This window comes from Neovison vison, chromosome 1, assembly GCF_020171115.1.
Source record: "Neovison vison isolate M4711 chromosome 1, ASM_NN_V1, whole genome shotgun sequence".
NCBI classification, from domain to species: Eukaryota; Metazoa; Chordata; class Mammalia; order Carnivora; family Mustelidae; genus Neogale; species Neogale vison.
In genome coordinates this window covers 44,177,623-44,204,634 of record NC_058091.1, presented here as the reverse complement: position 1 = coordinate 44,204,634, position 27,012 = coordinate 44,177,623, and the positions used below count along the sequence as shown (strand labels likewise).

General features: G+C 34.7%; 1 protein-coding gene across 5 annotated transcripts in view; it reads right to left on the bottom strand.

The window, feature by feature from the left end:
• The window catches only part of SNX14 (sorting nexin 14), an 83,864-nt gene that overhangs the window by 40,157 nt on the left and 16,695 nt on the right, over positions 1-27,012 (bottom strand). For 2 of the 5 annotated variants that reach the window (XM_044246159.1, XM_044246184.1), the window contains exons 2-12: positions 26,492-26,612; positions 25,272-25,348; positions 25,112-25,190; positions 21,347-21,390; positions 18,916-19,003; positions 14,991-15,075; positions 8,605-8,761; positions 6,440-6,515; positions 5,445-5,489; positions 5,272-5,352; positions 5,059-5,173 (exon numbers count right to left, since the gene is read on the bottom strand). In XM_044246159.1, coding sequence (XP_044102094.1) covers positions 5,059-5,173; positions 5,272-5,352; positions 5,445-5,489; positions 6,440-6,515; positions 8,605-8,761; positions 14,991-15,075; positions 18,916-19,003; positions 21,347-21,390; positions 25,112-25,190; positions 25,272-25,348; positions 26,492-26,612 — 968 coding nt within the window. The remainder of the gene's footprint in view (positions 1-5,058; positions 5,174-5,271; positions 5,353-5,444; positions 5,490-6,439; positions 6,516-8,604; positions 8,762-14,990; positions 15,076-18,915; positions 19,004-21,346; positions 21,391-25,111; positions 25,191-25,271; positions 25,349-26,491; positions 26,613-27,012) is intronic. The other 3 variants (XM_044246170.1, XM_044246193.1, XM_044246175.1) reach the window with 2 other exon arrangements.

The following is a 27,012-nucleotide window of genomic DNA, read 5'->3' as shown; positions in this document are numbered from 1 at the left end:
ACTAGACAAAATCAGAGCCAGAGACAAACCATGAGAGACTTATAACTAAAGGAAACAAACTGAGGATTGCTAGAGGAAAGATGGGTGGGGAGATGGGGTAACTGGGTGAAGGAGGGCACATGATGTAATGAGCATTAGGTATTACAGAAGACTGATGAATCACTTACCTCTACCTCTGAAACCAGTAATACTTGTAGGTTAATTGACTAAATTTAAATTTAAAAGACAAAAACTAAGAAAATTTACCTCCACTGGATTGGTACTACAATGTAAAAAAAATATTGCTTTCAACAGAACAGAAAAGCAGAAAGAAAACAGAAACCTGGTTCTGCAGAATGAAGTAAAAAGACCCAGGAAGGTAAATCTACCAATAACTTAAGGGCCGAAATGGGGGAGGTGTGCATGTGTGGAGGGTTTGAAGAAGAAATACCAATGTACTATAGAGTTTATAGCCTACACAGAATTAAAATATGTAACATTACATCAGGCAGAAGAGGGTAACTGGAAGTACACTGAATTTCTTAAAGTGTTCCTGAAGCAGTTAAGTATTTTTAAATGAAGACTGTGAAAATACTGACGTGTAATCTCAGAGCAACCACTAAAGCAAAGAGAAGAGCACAGAAAGAGACATGAAGTCAACAGAAGAGATAAAATGGAATACTAAAAAATAGTCAAGTAATCCAAAAAAAGGAAGGAAAGGAGTAAAAGAATAAAGAATATACAGAAGAAATACAAAATAAACACTAAGATCAAAGACTTAACAATAAACCTATAATAATTACATTAAGTATGAAGGTACACGACATGCCCCAACTAGAAAGCAAAGATTACAAAACTAAATTTCTCTTATTAAAAAGATTCAACTCCGGGGTGCCTGGGTGGCTCAGTTGGTTAAGCGACTGCCTTTGGCTCAGGTCATGATCCTGGAGTCCCGGGATCGAGTCCCACATCGGGCTCCCAGCTCCATGGGGAGTCTGGTTCTCCCTCTGACCTTCTCCCCTCTCATGCTCTCTCTCTCTCACTCTCTCTCTCAAATAAATAAATAAATAAGTAATCTTTTAAAAAAAAGATTCAACTCCAGGGGGTGCGTGAGTGGCTCAGTGGGTTAAAGTCTCTGCCTTCCACTCAGGTCAGGATCCCAGGGTCCTGGAATGGAGTCCCACATCAGGTTCTCTGCTCAGTGGGGAGCCTGCTTCCCCCTCTCTCTCTCTGTTTCCCTCTCTGCCCACTTGTGATCTCTCTGTCAAATAAATAAATAAAATCTTTTTAATAAATAAATAAATAAATAAAAAGAGTCAACTCTATGCTGTTTGTAAGAAATATTATCCAATTTAATCATATAAAAAAGACATATAATGCAAGCCCCTTTGTGAAAAAAAGACAGTGTAGCTATATTAATCTCAAACCAAGCTGACTTCAAGACAGAGAATTACCAGAGATAAAGAGCATTTTATAATGATAAAAGGACAAATTCATCACAAACACATAACAATCCTAAATGTGTCTGCACCTAATAAATTTCAAAATACATGGAAAAATTATAAAACTAAAGGTAAAAATAGCAAATCCATTAAGAAATCAGAAAGAATACAGAATATTTTGAGACAATCCATCAACTTAACCTAATTGACATTTACAGAACACTACCTAACACCACAAAACAGAAGTTCTTCTCACATGTACAGGGAACATTCTTTAAGACAGAACACATGGATGAACCATAAAACAAGTTCCAATAAATTTCAAAAGACTGAATCACACAGAGTATGTTGTCTGATCAAGCCAGTATTTTTTTAAAGCTTTATTTACTTATTTGAGAGAGAGCCCGCACACGTGTGCTTAAGTTGGGGTGAGGGGAGAGCAGAGGGTAAGGGAGAGAGAACCCTCAAGCAGACTCCCCAGTAAGCATGGACACCCACCCCCATGCTGGGCTCAATCCCTAGGCCCTGAGATCATGACCAGAGTTGAAATCAAGAGTCAGATGTTTAACTGACTGAGCCACCCAGGTGCCTTAATGAGAACAGTACTAGATTAGAAAACCATCACAGGAGGGACGCCTGGGTGGCTCAGTTGGTTGGACGACTGCCTTCGGCTCAGGGCGTGATCCCGGAGTCCCGGGATCGAGTCCCACATCGGGCTCCCAGCTCCATGGGAAGTCTGCTTCGCTCTCTGACCTTCTCCTCGCTCATGCTCTCTCTCACTGTCTCTCTCTCTCTCAAATAAATAAAAAAAAAAAAAAAAAATCTTTAAAAAAAAAAAAAAAAGAAAACCATCACAGGAAAGTATCTTAAAAATCCCCAAATGTTGGTAAATTAAAGCCAAAAAATAAACCAGAGGGAAATTTTAAAATATTTAAAACTTAATTATAATAAAAACACCACATATTTGGGGACACCTGGCTGGCTTAGTCAGTAAAGCATACAACTCTTGATCTCAGGGTCATGAGTTCAAGTACCACATTGGATACATGCTTCTCCCTCTCCCTCTGCCTGCTGCTCCTCTTGCTTGTGCTCTCTGTTAAATAAATAGGTAAATTTTTTTTAAAAATCCAAAAATCCAAAAGTTTAGAATTTAGCTATGGCAATTCATAGAGAAAAATTTATAGTTTTAAAAAAGCCTATATTCAAAAAGAAGATAAAAATAAAATTAAGAAGCCAGAAAAAGAGACGTAAGTTAAACTCAAGGTAAGTAGAAATAATAAAAATAAGAGTGGAAAATTAGCAAATCAAAAATATTAATAGATATGATAAAATCCCTAGCAATATAGGTTAAGAAAAAAGAAAATACAAATTACCAATAAAGAGAGGACATCATTATAGCTCCACAATAAGATAACAATGGAAATAATTCGGTGACGATAAAACAGGTTACTGAGATGCATTAAAACCATTCAAGGGCACCTGGGTGGCTCAGTGGGTTAAAGCTTCTGCCTTCAACTCAGGTCGTATTCTCAGGGTCCTGGATCGAGCCCCACATTGGGCTCTCTGCTAGGCAAAGGCCTGCTTCCCCCTCTCTCTCTGCCTGCCTCTCTGCCTGCTTGTGATCTCTCTCTCTGTCAAATAAATACATAAAATCTTTAAAAAAAAAAAATCAAAAAAAATTTAATATTAATTCATGATTAAAAAAAAAACCCTCTCAGCAAACCAGGAAGAGAAGGAAACTTTCCCAATCTGACCAAGGATATCTACCAAAACAAAACAAAACAAAACAACAACAACAAAAAAAGACCAAAAACCAAAAAAACCAGACTAGTACCATAATTAATGGTACCCCTAAGATCAGGAACAAAGCAAGAATGCCAACTTCTACTGCTTCCGTTCAACATTATAGTAAAAGTCCTAGCCACTGCAACAGGCAATAAAAAGAAATAAAATGCTTAAACACTATAAATGAAAAAGTAAAATTGTATTTGCAAATGACATAATTACGTACATAAAAAAATCTTAAGGAAATGTACAAAAAAGAACTACCAGAACTATTAAATGAATGTAGCGATGGCAGAGGATATAAAGTCAATATGCAAAAAAATCAATTCTATTCTGTTTATTAGCCACAATTTAAAAATTATTTTAAATACCACACACAAATACTTCAGAAAACATAAAGACCTACAGTGAAAACTATGAAACTTTATAGAAAGAAATTAAATAAGGCTGAAATGAATGGAAAAATATTCCATGTTCATATGCTGGAAACCCAAATCCTGTTGAGATGGCGTTACTGCCTGAGCTGATCTATACTACTGATTTAATGCAATTCCAATAAAAAAAACCCTCCAGGGGCATCTGTGCGGCTCAGTGGGTTGGGGCCTCTGCCTTCAGCTCAGGTCATGATCCGAGGGTCCTGGGATGGAGCCCTGCATCCAGCTCTCTGCTCAGCGGGAGCCTGCTTCCCCTCCTCTCTCTGCCTGCCTCTCTGCTTACTTGTGATCTCTTGTCAAATAAATAAATAAAATCTTAAAAAAAAAAAAAAAAGAAAGAAAAATTTTGGCAAACAGGATTAGAATATGTATTCTTAATCTTAAACACTTCCAGGTACAAAGATAATATGACTGGCCAATAAGCATATTATAAAGTGCTCAACACTAGTCATTAGGGAAATGCAAATTAAAAGCACAGTAAGATAACACCGTACACCCTTTAAAACGGCTAAAATTAAAAAGATAAACACTACCAAATTTTGGTCAAGGTATGGAACAACCAGAATCTCACATGTCTGCTAGAAAAAATAAAATAGTACAACCACTCTGGAAAACAACTTAGCAGTTTCTCATAAAACAAAAATATGTATCCACCCTGTGACCTAGCAATTCTACTTCCAGTTATTAAACATATGCCCAACAGAAAGCCTTACACAAGAAGGTGCACAGCAATTTCATTCATAATAGCTCAAAAGTGAAAGCAGTCCAGATATACTCATCCACAAAGAAGGTGAATTAAAAAACAAAAAACATGGTACACTCATACGAAAGAATACTAGTCAACAACAACAAAAAAGAGCAAAATATTCCTCTACACAACATGAACTCATCTTAAAAAGTATTACCCTGACTCAATGAAGCCAGGCACCGAAGAGTACATACCATATACTCCATTTATATAAGGAAACTGTACAGGCAAAACTAATCTGTGGTGAGAGAAACAAGACCTATGATTGCTAGGGCATGAGTGGGAGTATCTGGGAGGGGCCTTAATTTTCTGGGGTGATGGAAATGTTCTACATCTTGATAAAAGTGTAGGCTACACAGATGTATAGATTTGTCAAAACTGATCAAACTGCATTTAAGTTCTTTGAGTTTCACTGTGTAAATAATATGTCAATTTTTTTAAGGTATATTTTAAAAAGAAGTTAGTTGGTTGAAATCAGTTATAAGTTATGTCTGGAAAGGAGTGGACACTTAAGAGACAACTCAAAAGTGATATGAGAGTATCTAGTAAAATGAAAATCAGTACAATGAGAACTACAAAATCAGATCTGATCTAAACATTCAAATGTATTTAAAATCTAATAAATAAGAAGTAAAATAATGACTTCAGTAAGTGCACAGGTAAGCCTCACCCACAGTCAGACATATTTGCAATACATGCACTGCTCCTTCTTGTTTCAGAAAGTTCATAAAACGAAATAAGAGATCTTGCTGCTCTCTGATGTGCTTCAATTCTAACTTCAGCACCTTGATACAATATGGGAGAAGAGCAGTTAAGACCATGTAAACATGTGATAAAATTGTTCATATCAAAAATAATATATATTATTGCTAAAAGTACTTACAGATGGCTTTTTATTTCTAGGTTCTGCAAATTTCTGCAAGAATGGAACCAAAGGGGAAGGCAGTTCAGTTGCTTTTTCAGGCTTTGGAGAAAGAGAATTTATTAGTTCAATAAAGGTGCTATGTGCTTTTGACAGATATGAATCAAAATTCATACTTAATACTCAATACTTACTGGACTGTCATCTATGAAGATGATAAGCAAATGATTCACAGTATCCTAATGGAAAATAATACACACAGGTGAAAACAATTCCATTACTATATTCTGCCTAAAATTCCCAAAGCTTTTTTAATATTGTGAAAGTCTCTAGAAAAATGAAGAAGCAAATGGAACAGGGGCAAAGGGTTTGCACACATGTAACACAGAGGGACTTTAAAAAAATCTGTCGTGCAGGGGGTGCCTGGGTGCCTCAGTCGGTTGAGCATCTGACTCTAGGTTTTGGCTCAGGTCATGATCTCAGGGTTGTGGGACTCAGTTCCATGTCAGGCTCCACACTCAGCAGGGAGTCTGCTTAGGATTCTCTCCCTCTCCCTCTGCCCCTGGCCCCAGCTCATGCTCACACTGTCTCTCAAATAATTTTTGTAAATGTGATGCAGGGTTTCACTTTTAGGAAAGTGGGCAAAGAAAAGTTATTCTGACTTCAGCATTTAAAATGTTTATGAATTATTCCTGTTTCTTCAAAATCTTACTGGTTCAAAAATAAAAGCAACTCAAGTGTCCATTAGTAGTAGATGCATAAATAGCAAAATATGGTATATACCTACAATGGAATATTATACAGCCTTGGTAAAGAATGAAATTCTAATATATGCTACAACATGGATGAATCTTGGGGACATTGTGCTAAGGGAAATAAGGCAGTCACAAAAAGATAAACAACACATGGGCCCACGTATATGAAGTATCAGAGTAGTCAAATTCATAGAGATAGGTTAGTATGTTGGTGGTTGCCAGGGGATTGGAGGGAAGAAGAATAAAGAATTATTAATGGGTACAGAATTTTAGTTTTGTACAATGGAAAGTGTTCTAGAGATGGGTAGTAGTGATGGTTGCTCAGTAATGAATGCATTTAATACCACTTAACTGAACATATAAAAACATTTAAGATGATAAACTTTATGTTACATGTATTTTATCACAATTTAAAACCACTTTTTAAGCCTTACTGGATCAGCTAGGAAATCCAAAGAAGGAAGGAACACCGAACCAGAAAGGATCTCTCTTAAAAGCAAGGTCAGGGATCTGAAAAAACAAACAATATTGCGCATATTTAGTAATTTACATCACTTCTTACCTAGAGATCTTGTTAAAATGCAGACTATGATTCAGTAGGTATGCCCCAAGATCCTGCATTTCTAAAAAACTCCCAAGTAATGCTCATTCTAATGGTTCACAGACCATACTTAGATTCTTGAACTGGCTAAAAGAGAGTACTGTTTAAGAGAAAAAAGCATTTCCTTAAAGGGAGGGATTTGGGTGAGATTAGAAAACACACCCCACCTCAGAATACTTAAAATATTTAATACATTTTTAAACTAATGCTTAAAACTAATAAAATAATTTGTAATTAAAACATTTAAATTAACATTATACATTAAACTGTTTAAAATTAGGGGCGCCTGGGTGACTCAGTGGGTTAAACCTCTGCCTTCAGCTCAAGTCATGATCTCAGGGTTCTGGGATCAAGCGCCGCATGAGACTCTCTGCTCAGCAAGGAGACTGCTTCCCCTTCTCTCTCTGCCTGCCTCTCGGCCTACCTGTGATCTCTTTCTCTGTCAAATAAATAAAATCTTAAAGAAAAAAATTTTTTCATTAAAATTTTGAAGATTTTATTTATTTATTTGACAGAGAGAGATCACAAGTAGGCAGACAGGCAGGCAGAGAGACAGGAGGAAGCAGGCTCCCTGCTGAGCAGAGAGCCTGATGCAGGACTCGATCCCAGGACCCTGAGATCATGACTTGAGCCGAAGGCAGCGGCTTAACCCACTGAGCCACCCAGGCGCCCCTAAAATATTTAAAATTTTTAATAAAAACTTTATGTTATGGAATGTCTGGGTGGCTCAGTCAATTAAGCAGCTGTGCTCAGCCTGGGTCATGATCATGGGGTCCTGGGACAGAGCCCCACATCAGGCTCTCTGGTCACTGGGGAGCCTGCTTCTCCCTCTCCCTCTACCTGCTGTTCTGCCTGCTTGTGCTCTTTGTGTGAAGTAAGTAAATAAAATCTTTAAAAAATATATATGTTACAAAGTAATATTTATTTAAAATACATCACTAAGGGGCCCATTGGGTGGCTCAGTCGGTTAAGCATCTGCCTTTGGCTCAGGTCATGATTCCAGGGTCCTCGATCAAGTCCCACACTGGGGCTCCCTATGCTTCTCCCTCTGCTGCCCCCGCTGCTTATACATTCATGTGCGCTCTCTCTGTCAAATAAATAATCTTTTAAAAAATAATAAAAAATAAAAAGAAATAAAGAAAATCACTAGGGGTGCCTGGCAGCTCAGTCGGTAGAGTATGCGACTCTTGCTCTAGGGGCTGTGAGTTCAAGTCCCACTTTGGCATGGAGATTAAAAATAAAATTAAAAAAAAAATAAAGTAAAAAATAGAATACATTACTTAAAATAAGCCATGGTTTCTCCTTTAAGAATTACTAGGGTAAGAGGAACCTGGGTGGCTCAGTTGTTAAGTGCCTGCCTTAGGCTCAGGTCATGATCCTAGGATTGAGCCCTGCATTGGGGCCTCTGCTCAGCAGGAAGCCTGCTTCTCCTTCTCCCACTCCCCATGCTTATGTTCTCTCTCTTGATGTGTCTCTCTCTGCCAAATAAATAAAATCTTTAAAAAAAAAAAAAGAATTATTAGGGTAAGAGCGATGAAATAACTTTATAGAATAATCTAAACAAGTTCCTGCCAGAACAAAGAAGGATGGTCTAGATGAATTCTAATTATTCTTGCCAGGTATAATCTTAAAACACAAATTCAGTCTGTTTAGTTTGTTCAAAGGCACAATGCTTATGTCTTTAAAATGGAACACCAAGAAATTAACAAAGTATAATGATCTCAAATAAAAAAGCCGATTGACTCATATTTATCTTGATCTCCCAAGATCACTTCCCCCCTCCAAACAATTCTAAGCAACACAACACATGATCAGTGCTAAACACATGATTAGCACCTGGCATTTTACAACCTGACAAATTGTATTTCTTAAATGAAAAGTTAGTCACATCATAGGTTAATCTCAAGTTTTAGTATACTCCTATTATGATCAGGAATAGCAATATACATATGGCATGGTATGCAAATACTGCTATGACATTTTCTGGACTATTTATACCTGCAGTCTGTTGCTTTAGGAGGCAAAATATAAGGAAAAAGTAGTTCGGTAAGTTTCCTTAAATAGTGTAATTCATCTCTTCGACTCCTCAAAGCCACATGAAGCTCTGGACCATATTCTTCTAAAGCAGCTTGCTGTAAAAACTCTGTATTTTCTACTATAAATAGAGATAAAAAATAAATATTGAAAGAAGTTAAGCAACATTAAATAACTTCACCCATTTCCACTAACAAACAGAAAACCATTTATCTAGTTGTTCCTTTCCTAGCTCTCCTTTCTTTCCAATATGTATTCTACTAGGAAATTTTTCACCAAAAGGATATAAAAAGAATAATTTTCTTCCTTACCATCAGTCTTTCAATTTTGCAAAAAAATGATAAAGACCCTTTCTCATGAAAAACAAAGATCTAACTCATACCACCACTTTATAAATGATACTCAACAAAAGCAACTATTTACTTTAAAAAGTGGAAAAAAACTACAAAAAACCTCTAGCACATGCAAAGCTTTTGTTATCAAATGTTATAACTTGTTCATCCTCTGCAAATACACACACACACACAAACACACTCACAAAACCCTGTTAAAATGCTTTGCTTGTCTCTGCCTTCACATCTATATCATTCAGATAACCTTTTAAAGCACTGGCTTCCTTGGTTAAGTTCTGTGTCTTCTGCTCAGAGTACAGGATATAAGAGAACTGTATAACATAGAAGTCCATGAACAGATAAATTACTTAATGAATATTAAGTGATGATAAAAACTTACATTAACAGAAAGTTTTCTTAAAAGGCCAAGCACTCAACTAATATTTTAGGAAAGAGTATGTAGCGGGAGTGGGGAGGCAGAGAGGAGGGGCAGAGGGAGAGCATCTTAAGCAGACTCTGTGCTGAGTGTAGAGCCTGACACCAGGCTGGATCTCCTAACACTGAGATCAGGGACCTGAGCCATAATCAAACAGTCGGAGGCTTAACTGACTGAGTCATCCAGGTGTCCAACACTAATATTTTAACTTAAAGGTGATAGCATTGTCACTTCTTTTTACAGACCTCAAAAAGACAAGGAGGAAAACAAGTCATGCTTTCCCCTATTTGCACTCTGTGCCGAGTTTTAAAATCATGAAGCCTATGAAAGGAATCTTAACGCTAATTCAATGGCATTTGTTTTTTACTATTTTCTTCTATTTTTATCCAAAGAGAACGCAAGCATGTTTACCCGCAAAAGGCCAATATATGCATTCTAAAATGTGAGTACTAAGAAGGTAAATTAAGGCTATCTGTGCCTGAGATACAAAGGTAGGCCTGGCAAAGATGGATGTAGTTATTACAAGAAATGCATTTTATTTCATCGTTATGCATTTATTTACTAAGCATTTTTCTGCAAGAATTTGGGGCACAGGTTTTTAAAAAATGTTTGTCATAGCTGGAATTTACAATGAGACTAAGCCATGCTAAATTCCAACTCTACTGAACAAACTGATATGATCTTGAACAAATGATATAATCCCTATGAGCTTCCATTCCCACACCAGTAAATAGTTAAGCAATTATAAACACTGAAAAACCATCATGCAAAATGCATAAGATTGTAACATTCAATGTGATTCAATGTGATTAATGTGTGAATACACATAGTATATAAATTAAAACACCAGATTGGAATCTATTCAACAACTGTCAGACAAGAGGGTTCTTTGTTGTTCTAGATAATGAGAAAATAAAGAAATCAGGCATAAGATAAAGAATATAGGGAGGAAAATCTTAATTGGGAAAATAAGCAAAATATAGATGCTGGAAAACAGAGCATGGATTAGTCCTCACGAATCATCAGTACATCTATACTGCCTTAAGAGTTAGCATTTTCAGACCAAAAAAGGAAAGGTCTCTAGAATCCATGACAAACAACTATCTTCAGGATGAAAGACTAGAGAGTAAAGTCCTTCTGCACAATGTGTTACTGAATTTAAATTAAGCCAATGCTTCTAATGTATATACATTCAGTATTTCTAAAGGGCCATGAGAGTACACACATAGAAAACATCTTACATAATCCTTATTCTCAAGAGGCAGATTACAGAGAAAATACTGAAAGAATAAAAGGAACATGAATGAAGAGATGAACCTTTAATTACTTTATGAGTTATGCACAATTATGGGGCCAAAGAATTTAGAAAACAAATCTATATATTAAAGAAATGAAAATTCAAAAATTCAAAAATCTGAAAACCTTTTTTACAAGTCTATCTCATTCACTGCCATAATATTTAGAATACCAAGACCTTCGAATAAAGTAAAAGTCCTAATAATCTCAGGCTTTAATTCTATGAATCTCATTACAATGTTATTAATTAATTTGACCTAGGATTTTATGGTGATTTTATAACTGGGAATCATTTTTTGCAAATTGTAGCAAATTAGCAACCCCTCCCTTGTAAAGACTCAACAATTAATTTCAAACTGGTTTGTGTGTGGGGTTACGTATATGTATTATATAAATTGATTAATTCAACTAAAAATAAAAAGATGTCTCCTTTTACTCATAGCCTGCATTCAAAGTGTTTGTCCTTTTTTTTTTTTTTAATGAGTGAAGTGATAGAAGTTTAAAGATACCAAAAAAGCATTCAAGAGTGAGAGGAGTCCTGACAGGGTTGCCCTCAAAGTGTTCGTCTTCAGAACAAAGATTATATTAAAAATACTTCTCCCACATAAAAACCTGCCCACAAATATTTACAGCAGCTTTATTCATAACTGCCAAAACTTGGAAGCAAGCAAGATGTCCTTCAATAGGTGAATGGATAAACAACCTGTGGCACATTCATACGTTGGAATATAACTGAGCAGTAAAAAGAAATGAGCTATCAAGCCATGAAAAGACATGGAGAAGCCTTAAATCCATATTTTTAAATAAAAGAAACCAGCCTCAAAAGGCTACAGTATGATTCCAACTGTATCACATCTGGAAAAGGCAAAACTGTGCAGTTCAATGGTTGCCAGAGGTTCATGAAGGAAAGAGGTAGAGATGTCTGTGTGAAACATGGGGGATTTTTTTTTTTTTTTGTCAGAGAGAGAGGGAACACGAGCAGGGGGAGCAGCCAGCAGAGAGCGGCCAGCAGAGGGAGAAGCAGGCTCCCCACTAAGCAAGAAGCCCTATGCCGACTCGGTCCCAGGACCCCAGGATCACAAGCTGAGCTGAAGGCAGATACTTAACCAACTGAGCCACCCAGGCAACCCGAAATACGGCTTTTTAAGGTAATTTTTAAGGCAGTGAAACTATTCACTGATGGCAGATACGTGGCATTCTGCATTTGTCAAAACCCATAAAATCTACAATACAAAGAGTAAACCCTAATGAAAACTGTGGACTTTAGTTAACAATATGTATCAATATTGATGGATCAGTAGTAACAAATGTACCAACTAGTTAAAGATGTTAATGAGGGGGCGCCTGGTTGGCTCAGCCATTAAGCATCTGCCTTCAGCTAGGGGCTAGGGTCATGATCCCAGGGTCCCAAGATAGAGCCTTGTGTCGGGCTTCCTGCTCAGGGGAAGTCTGCTTCTCCCTCTCACACTCCCCCTGCTTATGTTCCCTCTCTCACTGTTTCTCACACTCCCCCTGCTTATGTTCCCTCTCTCATTGTTTCTCTGTCAAATAAATAAATAAAACCTTAAAAAAAAAAAAAAAGATGTTAATGGGGAAAAAAGATATATGGCCACTCTATACTTTCTGCTCAATTTTTTTTATAAACTTAAAACTGCTCTAAGAAATAAAATTTAGGGCGCCTGGGTTGCTCAGTGGGTTAAAGCCTCTGCCTTCAACTCAGGTCATGATCTCAGGATCCTGGGATGGAGTCCCTCATGGGGGCTCTCTGCTCAGCAGGGAGCCTGCTTCCCCCCTCTCTGTCTCTACCTGCCTCTCTGCCTACTTGTGATCTCCGTCAAATAAATAAATAAATAAATAAAATCTCTAAAAAAGAAAATAAAGAAAAATGTAGGGCACCTGGGTAGCTCAGTCCGTTAAGCGTCTGCCTTCACTCAGGTCATGATCCCAGATTCCTGGGATTGAGCCCCACATCAGCTCCCTGCTCAGCAGAGACCCTGCCTCTCCCGGGCCCTCTGCCTGCTGCTCTGCCTACTTGTGTTCTCTCTCTAGCTCTCTGTGTCAAATAAATAAATAAAATATTTAAAATAAATAAATAATTTTAAAAATAAAAAAAATAAAATTTATTGAGGCTCCTGGCTGGCTAGTCAGTGGATCATGTGACTCTTGATTTCTAGGTTGTGAGTTTGAGCCCTATGTTTGGTGTAGAGATTTAAAAATAGATCTTTAAAAATAGTAATAATAATATTAGGCCGCCTGCGTAGCTCAGTCAGTTAATGTCTGCCTTTGATTCAGGTAATAATCTAAGGGTCCAGGGATCAAGTCCTGCATCAGGCTCCCTATTCATCAGGGAGCCTGCTTCTCCCTCTACTCCTCACCCCTGCTCATGATCTCTCTCTCACACTGCCTCTCTCTCAAATAAATAAATAAAATCTTTCAAAAATTATAATAATAAATTTACTAATAAAAAACCCACTTCTCCTATTTTTTTTCCTGATAGTCAAGTACCCTTGACCAAATGGCTACAAGACAATTGCTATCTTCTAATTTGTTTTTGCCAGTGACAGCACAATATTTTTAAGTTTATTTTTAATTTAACAAATTACACATATTCAAACTTCTACTTTTTAACTATAAGTAAAGCTATTTTTAGTTGTTATAAGATGAGAACAGAAAAAATTTTAAATATAACTTGAAATGCTTCTCACAACTGAGGAATTATTTATATCAAAAACAAATAAAGTAATAATTTTATTTATTTTTATTCAACCCTGCCTAGAACATAATTTCCCCAAATGAACTGCTTATATTAACTGATATGATAATGGAGGGAAAATTACTTCTGTACTCAAAGGAATTTGGGATGTGGGAAGTTAAAAACTATTTAAATAGTTAAAACCACTTCTTTGCTGCAAGACTACACAGATATTTTCGTACACTGGTATTAACTGGGAATTTCCAGAAGGGGAATATAATGTGTAGTAATTACCAGAAAATATGACCATATGACCAATATGAAAATTTGAAAACTCTCATTTCAAAGAGGTTTCAAAATATGAAACCTCTTCTACACAGTTACTACATGGAGTAGTATGCAGCATTAACAAAGAATACCAAAAGCACTGGGAAAGCACTCACAAAGAATACCAAATGCAAATATAAGGAAAAATCAGTTTTGCAAAGAACCAAGTATAGAGCAAAGAAGTAATTTTTTTTTAAGATTTTATTTATTTGATAGAGAGAGATCACAAGTAGGCAGAGAGGCAGGCAGAGAGAGTGGAGGAAGCAGGCTCTCTGCTAAGCAGAGAGCCTAATGTGGGACTCCATTCCAGGACACTGAGATCATGACCTGAGCTGAAGGCAGAGGCTTTAACCCACTGAGCCACCCAGGCACCCTGAACATGTAATTTTTAAAAAAAAATAAAAATTCTGTTTGCACTAAGAGCAAGAAAAGTCCCAAATAAAGATTTCTTTTTTTTAATGTTTTTTTTAAGATTTTATTTATTTATTTGACAGAGACAGAGATCACAAGTAGGCAGAAAGAGGAAGGAAAGCAGGCTCCCTGCTGAGCAGAGAGCCCGATGTGGGGCTCGATCCCAGGACCCTGAGATCATGACCTGAGCTGAAGGCAGAGGCTTTAACCCACTGAGCCACCCAGGCGCCCCCCAAATGAAGATTTCATTCATTCAGCGAGAAATGAGAAAATGTTTCCTATGTGAAAATCATGACAGTATAAAAGACCAGGACATTCACAAAAACCTACAAATAGGTGATCCCAGCCAACACATAGAGACAAGAGTAAATTAAAATATTTGACTAGGAAGTACTTAAATATACAATTTAGAGTCTATAATAGATTCACTAATTTTTTTTTTAGTAGAGAGATAACTTGAGAATTGTGGTAGTGTGAAATTAACATGGTAGCAATATATAGGAAGGGCTGGAATAGGTCAAAACTGTTGAAATCATTAAGAAGGGAAAGGGGGAAGAGATGTGAGAGATACCTCAGAGGGAGTAATAAAGGCAACAGACTATCATCCAAAAGAAGATGAAAGTCATCAATATTATATCTAAGAATTAACTAAGTATATTTTAATTTTCATAGATTTCTGAGTTTTCACAATCACTTATACAATAAACAAAGTACTGAAAAGGATTTTGGGGTGAAGGAATACTTGCACAGAATTTGTGAATATGAGTTAATGCATCAGTAATCATACTTAGGTATTTAAGGTAAAAGTTGGTATATAAAAAAATCACTCAGACGTTGTAGTAGAAAACTGTATTACCTTTCTGACTGGCTTTAACTATCACCTCTATATGCTTCATTGCTGCTTTTAATAGTTTCTTGGTTATAATAGATGGAATATCCACCTAGAAAAATTCAACATTAAAATAAAATTTTTTAAGACAATTAATGAGTTACAATGGCAGGAGTACTATATTTAAAATACTGGAACACATGATCTTAAAAATTAGAGATATTATTTAAAATCTTTCAAAAATGTAATTAAAAGTGCTTTATATTATTGGATCATAAAACTGCAACGTTAGACAGTTTATCACACTAAAGAAAATATACCTTAATATGCATGCATTATCCATACTAAATTTCTCCACAAAATAGTATCTTTATTCTTGATTTCTTTAATGTGTTTCTTTTAAATACACTGAAAGAAAAATCTCAAGTAACATATCATCCCTTTGGGACCATAAGTTTCTGTTTATTAAGGTTACTTAAAAATGAAGAATTTTTTATTCAGCTTATAAGATAAATCTTGGTTTTAAGCTATATAGACGCATTCTATTTTGGAATAATATTGTATTTCATGATTCCCCACAGACATTTTTCACCTTGAAGGCTGGAAACTGTAGTGACTATGATAGGTTAGTGATAGAGGACTGAAGACCTATATGTACACACATAAGGGAGACAAAAAATAACTAAAATTGAATTGCAAATGAAATGAATCACCAAAAAGCATGTTCAGTGGACTTCAACCACAAAACTCAACACATTTTCCCTTTATCAAAGACATGAAAAAATTACATCATAGCAAAGTTTTGTGTCAACGTTTCAATTATTTTTAAATTCCATATTAAGCAAGTGGTGGGGAATCAGAGGCTTATAAATCTACTAAGTGTGATGGATCATAAACCCCCAATTTTTAGTGATTTACCAGTAAAACCCAGAGCAGTTTACAGATATCTTTTAGCTATATAAGATCACACATATTCAATAAGAGAGAATATTTTTGTTGATAATATAATTTGTTGCAAAATAGTATTACTCTTCATTTCTCTCTGGCTTCTCGTCCTCAGTGACTATAGGTTGCTGTAATATTTATCAAATAAATAGGATGTTTTCATTTTCAAATGTTTTATAAAATCTTGGAGAACACTTGCAAAAATTTTCCTTTTCTAAGATCCGTTTTAGAGACCTCAGGTCAGAATCAAAATGGTAAAATAATGGGCTCACCACTAAACTTTAAAAAAAAAACAAAAACATGTACTTTGTTTTCATTATCCCCAAACTGTCAATTTACATTATTTAGGCAATGCTATCAGGGACAGAACACTGTACTAAGAATAAGATGACCAGGCACAACTGTTGGCCCATTAACTCTACTTCTAACACTTTGACAAAGGTACTTCCTATAAAATGGGTATGATAATGACCCACTTATCTGCTGGGACAGTGATGCAGATAAAATGAAAAGAAAGGATAGAAAGCTTAACCATCCAGAATACAGAAGAAAATATTTGCAAATCATATGTATGAACTCTTACAACTCAATAATACATAGATAACCCAGTGAAAAAATGGGCAAATAATTTGAATAGACATTACTCCTAAAAAAAAAAAAAAATACAAATAGCCAATAAGCAAATGAAAAGATGTTCAATGTCATAAGTCATCAGGGGAATGCAAATCAAAGCCAAAATGATACCACTTCATAACCATTAGGTGTGGTTAGAGTAAGAAAATGAGATGATAGCTAGTTCTGGCAAGGATATAGAGAAATCAGAACCCTCAAGTACTACTGGTGGGAATGTAAAATGGCAGCCACTTTGGAAAAGAGTCTGGCACTTAATCAAAAACTTAAACAGACTTACCATTTGATTCAACAATTATACTCCTGGGTATATACCCAAGAAAAGTGAAAACACATATCCCTATAACCATCAAAAACACCTGCACACAAATGCTATGGCAGGATTATCCATAACAGCCAAAAGTGGAAATAATCCAAAATGTCTATCAACTGATGGATAAATAAACAAAATGTGGCATATTCACACAATGGACTATTATTCAGACATAAAGAAAGAAGTACTAATACATGCTACAACATAACATGGATGAACTTTGGAAACATTATGCCAAGTCAAAAATAACCAATGAGAACAGGCCACATATTACATGATTCCATTTATATGAAATATCCAGAATAAACATATCTATAGAGACAGAGAGTGGATGGGCTAGTGACTAGATCTAAGAGCATGAGAGAGTAAGGATTTATGGCTAAAGGGTATGAGGTCTCTTTTTGAGTGATAAAAATGTTATAAAATTGTAATGATTGTGTAAATCCAGGAATATGCCAAAAACCACTGAATCATACATTTCAAATAGGTGAACTGTCTGGTATACAAAGTAGACCTCAATAAAGCTGCTACCAAAAAATACATATAATGCAATCCAAGTATGAAGTACTTTGATTTTAAAATCACTAGGCTATCATAAAGCCTAACAGAGCAGAGCTATTCTACTAAATAATACCTATAGATAACTTTATTGTAATGAGTTAGCTTTTTGATCAATTTTATTTGACTTCCTCCAAGTTGTAATTTAAGTGGCTTATCATCAACGAATTGATATTTTTTACCGAATCTTTTATTCCAATTTTAAAGTCTATACAGCTGCCTTAGACTTTTATTAAACAATATGATTAATTTTATCCACTTTTTTCTATTTACAAAATACTAAAATGCTCATACAAAAAAAAAAAGGTGAACAGAAAGAAATGCCCAGAAAGAACCAAAAATCAGCATCAACCCACCATAATAGTAAATTAACAGTGATAAGGTTTTATGTCCTTAATATATATAATAATAAGCTTTAATATGTGATCTTTGTTTTCAATGTGGAAAAATACCAAATATATTCTTTTCCAACCTCTTCCACTTGATTATATAAGAAAAATAATTTCTCATGTAAATAAGTACTATTCTATAAAATGATTTTTCATGGCTGCACAGAATTCTATAACTGACATGTACTATATCTTAATGGACAATCTTATCATTAGACATCAGCTTTTTTTCAGTTTCTCTTATTATAAATTATACCACAATGAATCTTTGAGCATACATTTTTATATACATCTCTGATTATTTCTTTAAAACATATTAACAAAAACAAAATTAAATTTGGCAGTATAGACATTTTTAAGTCTTTTAATAGAGATTATCAAACTGCCTTCCAGTGTAAGAATTACACCAATTTGGATTTGTACTTGCTTTGCCTCTTTCCCCACAATCACCATTACTAGACATTATCATTCTCTATCGTTCCCAATCCAACAGGCAAGAGAGTAGCATCTCATCAAAAAATGATATTTATTTGAAGTAGACAACATATTTTCAGCATTTATTGGTCATTTTTCTATTTTTCTTTTGTGAACTGCTTATTCATATTTTTTCCCTATCTTTTCTATAGTGGTTGACTATTTTGTTAATTTCTCAAAAAAGTATAGAAACATTTAGCAAGATTCATCTTTATTTACTAATTACAGATATATACCAATTCTATCAAACAAGGCAATATACAAGCATGTGTATCTACAGCCAACACACTGTGACTACATATAGACAAAGACCCAAACATAAACATAATATGGCTTAAATTTCTTTTTAAAAAGTAGATCATAATCATCACCATTTACTCAGTAAATTCATCTAACAGGAACATGACTTTTTTTTCCTATAGCTGTCTTTTTATTTCTAATTACCACAAGCCAAGATACCTAAGCATTAAAGAAAGTAAAATTTATCAATGAATCAAAAGTGACCCATTCATCTTTTAATCTAAAAAAATTAAAAGTGAAGAAAAAATATAAACAGCACAGGATAGAGTAAAACTAAGATTTTTAAAAATCTCTAGTAATAATAAAACCTCCAATTCCCAAATTTCTCATTATAAATATTTACCTTGTGAATCCTTCGAATTAAGACAGATGCAAAAAACCGTAATGTAATTCTCAGTTCATCAACAAAGGACTCATCATCTGTTACATCCCTTCAATTAAGGAGAAAAGCAAGCATTTAAAAGCTCAGAGAAATACACAGCTACTCCTTCTAGAAACCAAGGAAAGTTTAGAACTTCCTCTTTTTTCCATTTATGTTTTCTTTGCTTTTTTAACAAATAATATATTACATTACAGAATAAAAAATAAAAATGTACAAAGAAAAAATAGACATCTCCCATAATTCTAGTACCAAGACATAATCATTATTAACTAAACTGTAGTATATATTTCCCTGTAGACAACTACATGTGCAAAGTCATATTTTTACAATACTCCAAACATTTTCTAAGCATTCTCAAAGTAATTTATAAGAAATAAAACAATAATTTTGGAGGAGTAACAGAATTAATACAAAATTTTTAATTAGTTTAATATATTTATAGTTAATAATATCAACTAATTCTAAAAGGTAAAAAAAAATGTGTTCTATTTGAGAAAGAAAATTAACTAAAATGCAAACTTTTTTTTTACATTTTTTTTAAATTTTTTATTTTTTATAAACATATATTTTCATCCCCAGGGGTACAGGTCTGTGAATCACCAGGTTTACATACTTCACAGCACTCACCATAGCACATACCTTCCCCAATGTCCATAACCCCAGCCCCCTCTCCCAATCCCCCTCTCCCCAGCAACCCTCAGTTTGTTTTGTGAGATTAAGAGTCATTTATGGTTTGTCTCCCTCCCAATCCCATCTTGTTTCACTTATTCTTCTCTTACCCCCTTAACCCCCCAGAAATTTTGACAACCTTTATCTGAGGAACTACTTTTCATTTTCCTGAAGCCATGAGGTCCCTAAAAGAATTAGGACACTTCCCCACTCAAAGCAAGCAAGAAAGGTATATATAATGGTATTATCCTGAACTTGAAGATGGTGCTATTAAGTCCCTTGGCAGAATAACAAAGATAATTGTATTAATCAAGCCTTCCACTATTAACCCCAGGGAAGTGACTATTCCAGCATCAATAACTACACTGAGGAGAAAATACATACCTTACCATTTAGAAATACAGGCAGCTCTTATGAAGAGTCAGGACATGGGTGGGGGTGGGGAGAGTCTTCACAAGGATTCATTTTACAAAAAGACTTACTAACAGCTTTACTTAAATGGCAAATGCCCTATATTTAAGATGAAATCCAACATAAAAATATTAATTTTCATAGCTTTTCAGGAAAATATAATAAACTGGATATTAAGTTTAATACTATAGAGCATCTTGCCTACTAGCATTTTTTAATGAGAAAATTCAAAATATATAAAATTAGGATAGATGCCTTTAAATATTTCATCTATAGGTTATATAGGTATAAGTGTTCAATTATGTAACTAAATACATGATACTTTTTTAAGACAACATTTATTTATTAAATATATATTGTGAATTTCTGATTCTCAAATTAGATTAATTTTTCAGATCTAAACAATTTTCTATATCCTTCATGGCACAGGGCACTTGTATGTCCAATAGAAGATACTAAAAACAAGTTACTTTGGAAAAATCATTAATATTTTAGGAAAATTCTATTAAAATTATCTTTCAATTTAATGAAACATCTGAATATAAACTTTTCCTCTAAATGTACAATTATTTTAAATGTAAAAAGTGCATATAAAACTATTAAATCGGGGCACCTGGGTGCCTCAGCCCCCTGGGCACCTGCCTTAGGCTTGGGACATGGATCTCAAGGTCCTGGGATGGAGGCCCCACACTGGGTTCCCTACTTAATGAGGAGTCTGCTTCTCTGTATTCCTTTGTCCCTCTCCTCCCATTCCCCACTTGTGCTCTCTGCTCTCTCTCTCAAATAAATGAATGAAATATTTAAAAAAGAAAAAAACAAAAAACAAAAACAAAACAACAAAGAACCATGAAGTGCTTCCCAAATCACTTAAGAATATAAAATAAAATAAAATAAAAATCAGGTCACTCCATTTAGGAGTGATGAGGAATTCTCTAAGCTAATTTTCTTTCAAAAAGCAGCCAAGGTTTTTTTCTTCTTTGCTATCACTAAACTGTTAACTGATTACATACATCTATGGTTCTTACTAGGGCCAATCATGACTCCCAGGTAACATATGGCAATCTCTGAAGATATTTTTGGTGGTCACAAGTAAAAAGATGAGGGGCTGCTACTAGTATCTCATGCAAAAAGGCCAGCTGTTCTGCTAAATATCCCACAATGCACAGGACAGCCCCCCACAAAAAAGAATTATTTGGCCTAAAATGTCAATAGTGTCAAAGCTGAGAAATCCTGGCCTACACTGGTAACGCTTCATCAGCACACTTAATCGTATTCACTAAAAAAAGAAAAAGGTCTTACAGAGAGAACTTACCTGTACCATGGATAAACAAAGTTTTCCAACACTAATTCAAGAACCTGCATAAAAATTAGTTTTTAAAGAAAAATCAAATTAATTAATTCTAGGAAAATAAACCATATGACCAAATAATGTATATTAACAAAAATCAATTTTATTATCCCAAATATTGACATCTAGTATCATACTTTCACATGACATATACTGTCAACCTTACATGGTTAATTGCGATGATCAAACGGAACATATGAGAAAATACTTTGAAAACCATGAAACTCCATAAAAAGAAATAATACTATTAGAATGACATACACACATTTCTAAACATTCCCACAATTAAAATAACAACAACAACAAACTTAAATTGTTCCTGACTCTGAAGCTTCACTGAACTGAAAGTTCTATGGAAAGAAGGAAAATAATAGGTTAGTCTTATGAATTCCTAACTCTCTCTACAAGTCAGTATTCCCAGAATAAAATGAAGAAACAAGTAGGTCAGACTTACATAAGGGGTCAAAATTAGCTATCAGATTGCTTCTAAAGGGAGAATAGTGACTAAAAAGGAGTATGAGGGGGACTTCTGGGGTACTAATAATGTTTTGTTTCCAGATCTGGGTGTTGGTTATACAGGTATGTTTACTTTTGTGAAAATTTTAGCTGTAAATTAAAAATCAGCATATAAGTTATAAATGAAAAAGTAACAAAACAAAAGAAATCTGGGTGTTAAAATTTCCATTTCTTAACTCTCGGTGCAGTATTATGTTAATTTTTGAAAAGACTTGCATCAGTGGGCAGTGACTTTCTAAAGCAGTTGGGAGGGTATCTAACAAAGGTATCTAACCGGACTGTAGGCTTGTATTCCTTCTCTGGCAGCAGTAAGGAAGGTTGTAGATTCTTGAAATATTAAGGCAAGATTTGATTTTGTATTAAAAAAAACTAAGCACTTAGTGATACCAGTTGGGAAAGTAAGACACATAGAAACGGAGATATGACACAAAAAGGACACCAGAAAATTTGCTATTAAATACTTGGTCTTACTTTAACCCCCACATCCAATCACCAAATATTATTGATTTTACAACCTACGTAGCTCTTTTCCATAGCTCCACTGTTCAGTCCTTATCTTCTCAACCTTATATTGTAGCAAGAGCATCTAGTCTCCCTCCTTCCAAGCTAGCTCCCATCCATCCTCCACAGAGCTGCCAAAGTAATTTAAAACATGCATCTGAACACCTCAATCCCATGCATAAAACCCTCAATTTATCAAACCATAACATAGCAAAGAAAAGTGGAGCTGCACTGATTTTAAAGGCGAAGGAGAAAGCTTCCTGCTAGTAGCTGTGACCATTTACTTCCTTTTCACTTCTCATTGTATCTTCTGAGTCACATCTGAAAACTCCAGTTACACACTTCAAAAGTCAGTGACTTCTATGATCAATTAAACTCCTTCAGCAAGGCCCTTTAAATCTTTCAATGATCAGATTTCTAAAGAGCCATATAAAAACTGTCTAAGAACTAAGCCAGACCCAGGTTTTAGAGTAAGTTCTACTACCAGCCAGGGATGAACTTGAGAAAATTAAAACCCTCTAAAGCCCAGTTTGGTAAAATCAATAACAGCACCTACTTTATAGGTTGTATGATTTCAAGAAATAACTTAATTAGTACAGTGCCCAATATTCAGCAAGTAACCAATAAAATATTAGCTACCAGAATACAGTGTCTTCATGCCCACATCCTTTCTCACATTTGGCCCTTCATCTTACTGAACACCTTATTCAAAGCCTCCCTTTCCTTTCAAAAGCTTTTCCCAAACCCTGATATACCCTTTCCCACATTATCAGTCTGACAAACTTCTAGTCATATTTTCTGACTGCCCCTCTCAATAGTTAGGCATTTCTTCCTCTGTATTAATAATATACATTGTACATTTCTTCCACTATTGCGGGTATTCACATTACATTGTATTCAACTGTTTATATGTCTACCTCCCCTCCTAGACTCAAGTTCCTAGAAAAAAAGAACCATATCTTATTTCTCCTTTTATTCCTGGGGCCTAGTCCAGTTCCTGCTTATAGTAAGATCTATAAGATAAAAACATCTTTAAAACATGTTTTTAAATGTTGAGCTAGTATTTACTGAAAACCAGTATGTGCCAGGCAGTAGGCCAAGTGCTTCATATAAGTTCGTTCGTTCTTTCTTTCTTTCTTTCTTTCAAAATGAATGAAGTGAGGCGCCTCAGTGGCTCAGTGGGTTAAAGCCTCTGCCTTCGGCTCAGGTCATGATCCCAGGCTCCTGGGATCAAGCCCCACATCGGGCTCACTGCTCAGCAGGGAGCCTGCTTCCTCCTCTCTCTCTCTCTCTCTCTCTCTGCCTGCCTCTGCCTACTTGTGATCTCTATCTGTCAAATATATAAATAAAATCTTTTTTAAAAATAAATAAATAAATATTTTTAAAAAGAAACTAATGAAGTGTCAAAGACCCACAAATAATACTCTTGTTAGAGGTCTTCAACAGACCTCAAATCAGCACTCTGTAATAGAAATGTAATGTGAGTCACATATGTAATCTTTTATTTTCTAGTAGCTACATTTTTAAAAAGTAATAAGAAAACAGGTAAAATTAATTTTATGATATATTTTAATTCAATATATCCAGAATATCATTTCAACATGTAATCAATAAAATGTATTATAGGATATTTTACATTCTTTTTTTCTTACTAAATCCTCAAAACCACAACTCAATTTGTGATACATTTCCAAGTGTTTATGAACAGCCACAGCAGCTAGGGGCTACCATATTAGATAGCAAAGTCTCAAATCAAGGAATCCTGAAGTTGAAAATGAAAAAGAAAAAAGAAGAAATTAGAAAAAAAAGAGGTGCCAAGGGCCACCTGGGTGGCTCAGTGGGTTAAGACTCTGCCTTCTGCTCAGGTCATGATCTCAGGGTCCTGGGATCAAGCCCCGCATCAGGCTTTCTGCTCAGCGGGAAGCCTGCTCCCCGACCCCGCCTGCCCCTCTGCTACTTGTAATCTGTCAAATAATAAAGTCTTTAAAAAAAAAAAAAATGCCAAGAATTTTGGCATTTATGCAGCATGCTTTTAGCCAAGGATACAAATTAGGAAAAAAAGATAATTAAGCAGGATTCAGATGCCTAATGCTATTCTTTAATTAATTAGCATTCAATTTAATTCAATATATGTTTATCAACTACTAACAACATATCTGGCACTATATTTGGTGCTGGGAAGAACTCAGACCCATTTACTGCCTTCAAGGACTTAACTCCTTTCTTAGATCAATGGGGAAAACAAGTTTCTAAAAGAAATAACAAAATATATGTTACCAAAAAAGTATATATAAAATGTCACTGTAACAAAGATAAGGGTGAATGCTTTCTATTCCTACACTACGGGGAAACAGTAAAAAGTCTCCCATTCTCTGCTCTACCCTTTAGCAAGTGTCAAAACTGGGATAATTCAATAGGACATACTTGCTCTGTCTAGCTCAGGTATTACCCTACCATAAAGATGACTACTGTTATAAGAATTAAGCAATATCTAGGTAAAACAGTGTTGTCTTTGGCTAAAATATCCATTTAAATTAGACACAGGATCCAAAAACTTCTATTTTATCACCTGAGTCACATATTTCATAATAATCAACTACCTACTTAAGAATTCATTAGGTGGCATATATTAAGATGTTCCACAATTAAATTTCCATTAGTATTTAATATACTCTGCTTGGGCATATTTGGCAGTGTTATTAAATTAATTACCTCTGAGAGAGATGCATCAACCTTGGAAGAAATTTTCAGATCTAGCCACGGCTGGTAGTTTTCAAGTAGTAAGGAAGGCCTAAAGAAAATCATACAATTAAATTGCCTAAAATCCAAAATGTAATAGGAAGGATCAACAAATAAAAAATGTTCAACTTACCTATGTCGTTTACATTTCACTTTACCACAAACAGCACAGCTACGACCTTGAGGAAATAATTCTTGAAGTCCTAACTGCTAAAAAAGGGAAATGAGGAAGGGGAGAGATTTGTCTTAGTTTACATACAATCTTTACTAAAGAGAATCAACTTCGAAAGTTTATTAATCAATGTATAAATTGAAAGAATATTTTTTTAATTATTATTAGTCTGCCATAACACTGAAACCATTCTTTGTAATAACTACTACTGGCTAAACTAAACTGCCAAATAAGAGAGAAAAAAATACCTGATAAAATGCAATTCTTAAGCCAAATTTCTAAGCATATAATTAAGGTCAGTTTTTATGCTTACTTATTTTTTTAAAAATTCAATCTATATTTGGAAATGATATTCTGCTTCAGAGATGTAAGAAAAAACTATTTTCTATTTCCCCCAAATGTTAACTTCAATGAAAGGAAAGATATGTGACTAGTCATGTTTCTGACCAAATATGTGGCACCACTTTCCTCTGTGCTTTTTCTGAATAGAAGTACCAACAAACCTAAAAAGGGACTGTATCAACTCAAAGAATTATTAAGCAAGACTTCAAGATATCTACACACTAGTGACTTTGCCTACTAGACACAGATTCAGTACACCACCACCCTAATGAAATTTTAAATATACAAAATATTTTGGTTAAGCAAACTACCTGATTATTTGTCTCTTAAAGACATTTAGGAAATTAACAGCGTGGGATAAGTTAATTCAGAGTTCCCTGTGTCTGTGTCTCAGAATCACCTAGAAAGCTCTTAACAAGTACTGATTACAAGGCCCTAACCAAGAACTATTCTATCAAAATCTGATTAGAGTGCCTAGGAATCTTTTTTTTTTTTTAAAAAAGATTCCCCAGGTGATTCTATTGTACAACCAACTTTGGGAACGTGTTTTAATTTACTGTCCTCATAGTTAATATGTAGTTAGAGGACACTCTATAATTATGGATTCCAACTTTCTGAGAAGTTTGTATTTTCTTTTTATAGCTCGTTGTAGAGCTGTATACCTTAAAAATATACACATACATAAATTTCATTTCTAATTACGTTCTGATGTCTTCCATTATTAAATAATACCAGATTGATTTTTTTTTAAATCATTGCTTTAACATGCTTTCAGTAATAATATCAAACAGCATAGGTAATACATACTACTCTTAAAAATAAGAACACATAAATTTTACCTTGGGTTTATATTTTATTGTGAAGAATATATTTGGTAAGAGAGAATCTGGTCCCAAAGAGCAATAGAATGTAACAACTCCAGCAACAAATGACCAGAAGATCATTAAAACATGAAGATACCTTAGAAATAAATGAAAATAATTATTATAACCAAAAAAAGTATAAAACTTAAGTTGTCCCCTCATTGATTTGACAAGTATTTATTAAGCACCTACCATATCAGACTGAAGACAGATCTCATGATGCCTGTGATGTATTTATTTAATTATAAGGATCACAGAATGCATGCTATCAAATGTACATTTCACTTAAAGTGTAAGAAAGTATAAATTCTCAATATTTTATAATTTGGTACCTAGGTTGTTATGTTTGACTAGCTATACTACAGTGCTCCAAATACCTTCCAATGATACGGTAGTATTCATCAAAATTCTGATTACCTTTCATTAAATAAAAAAAAAACTAATACTGAGTGTCCATTATTTTGTGCCACCCAGTAACAGGCTGTAGGGATACAGTC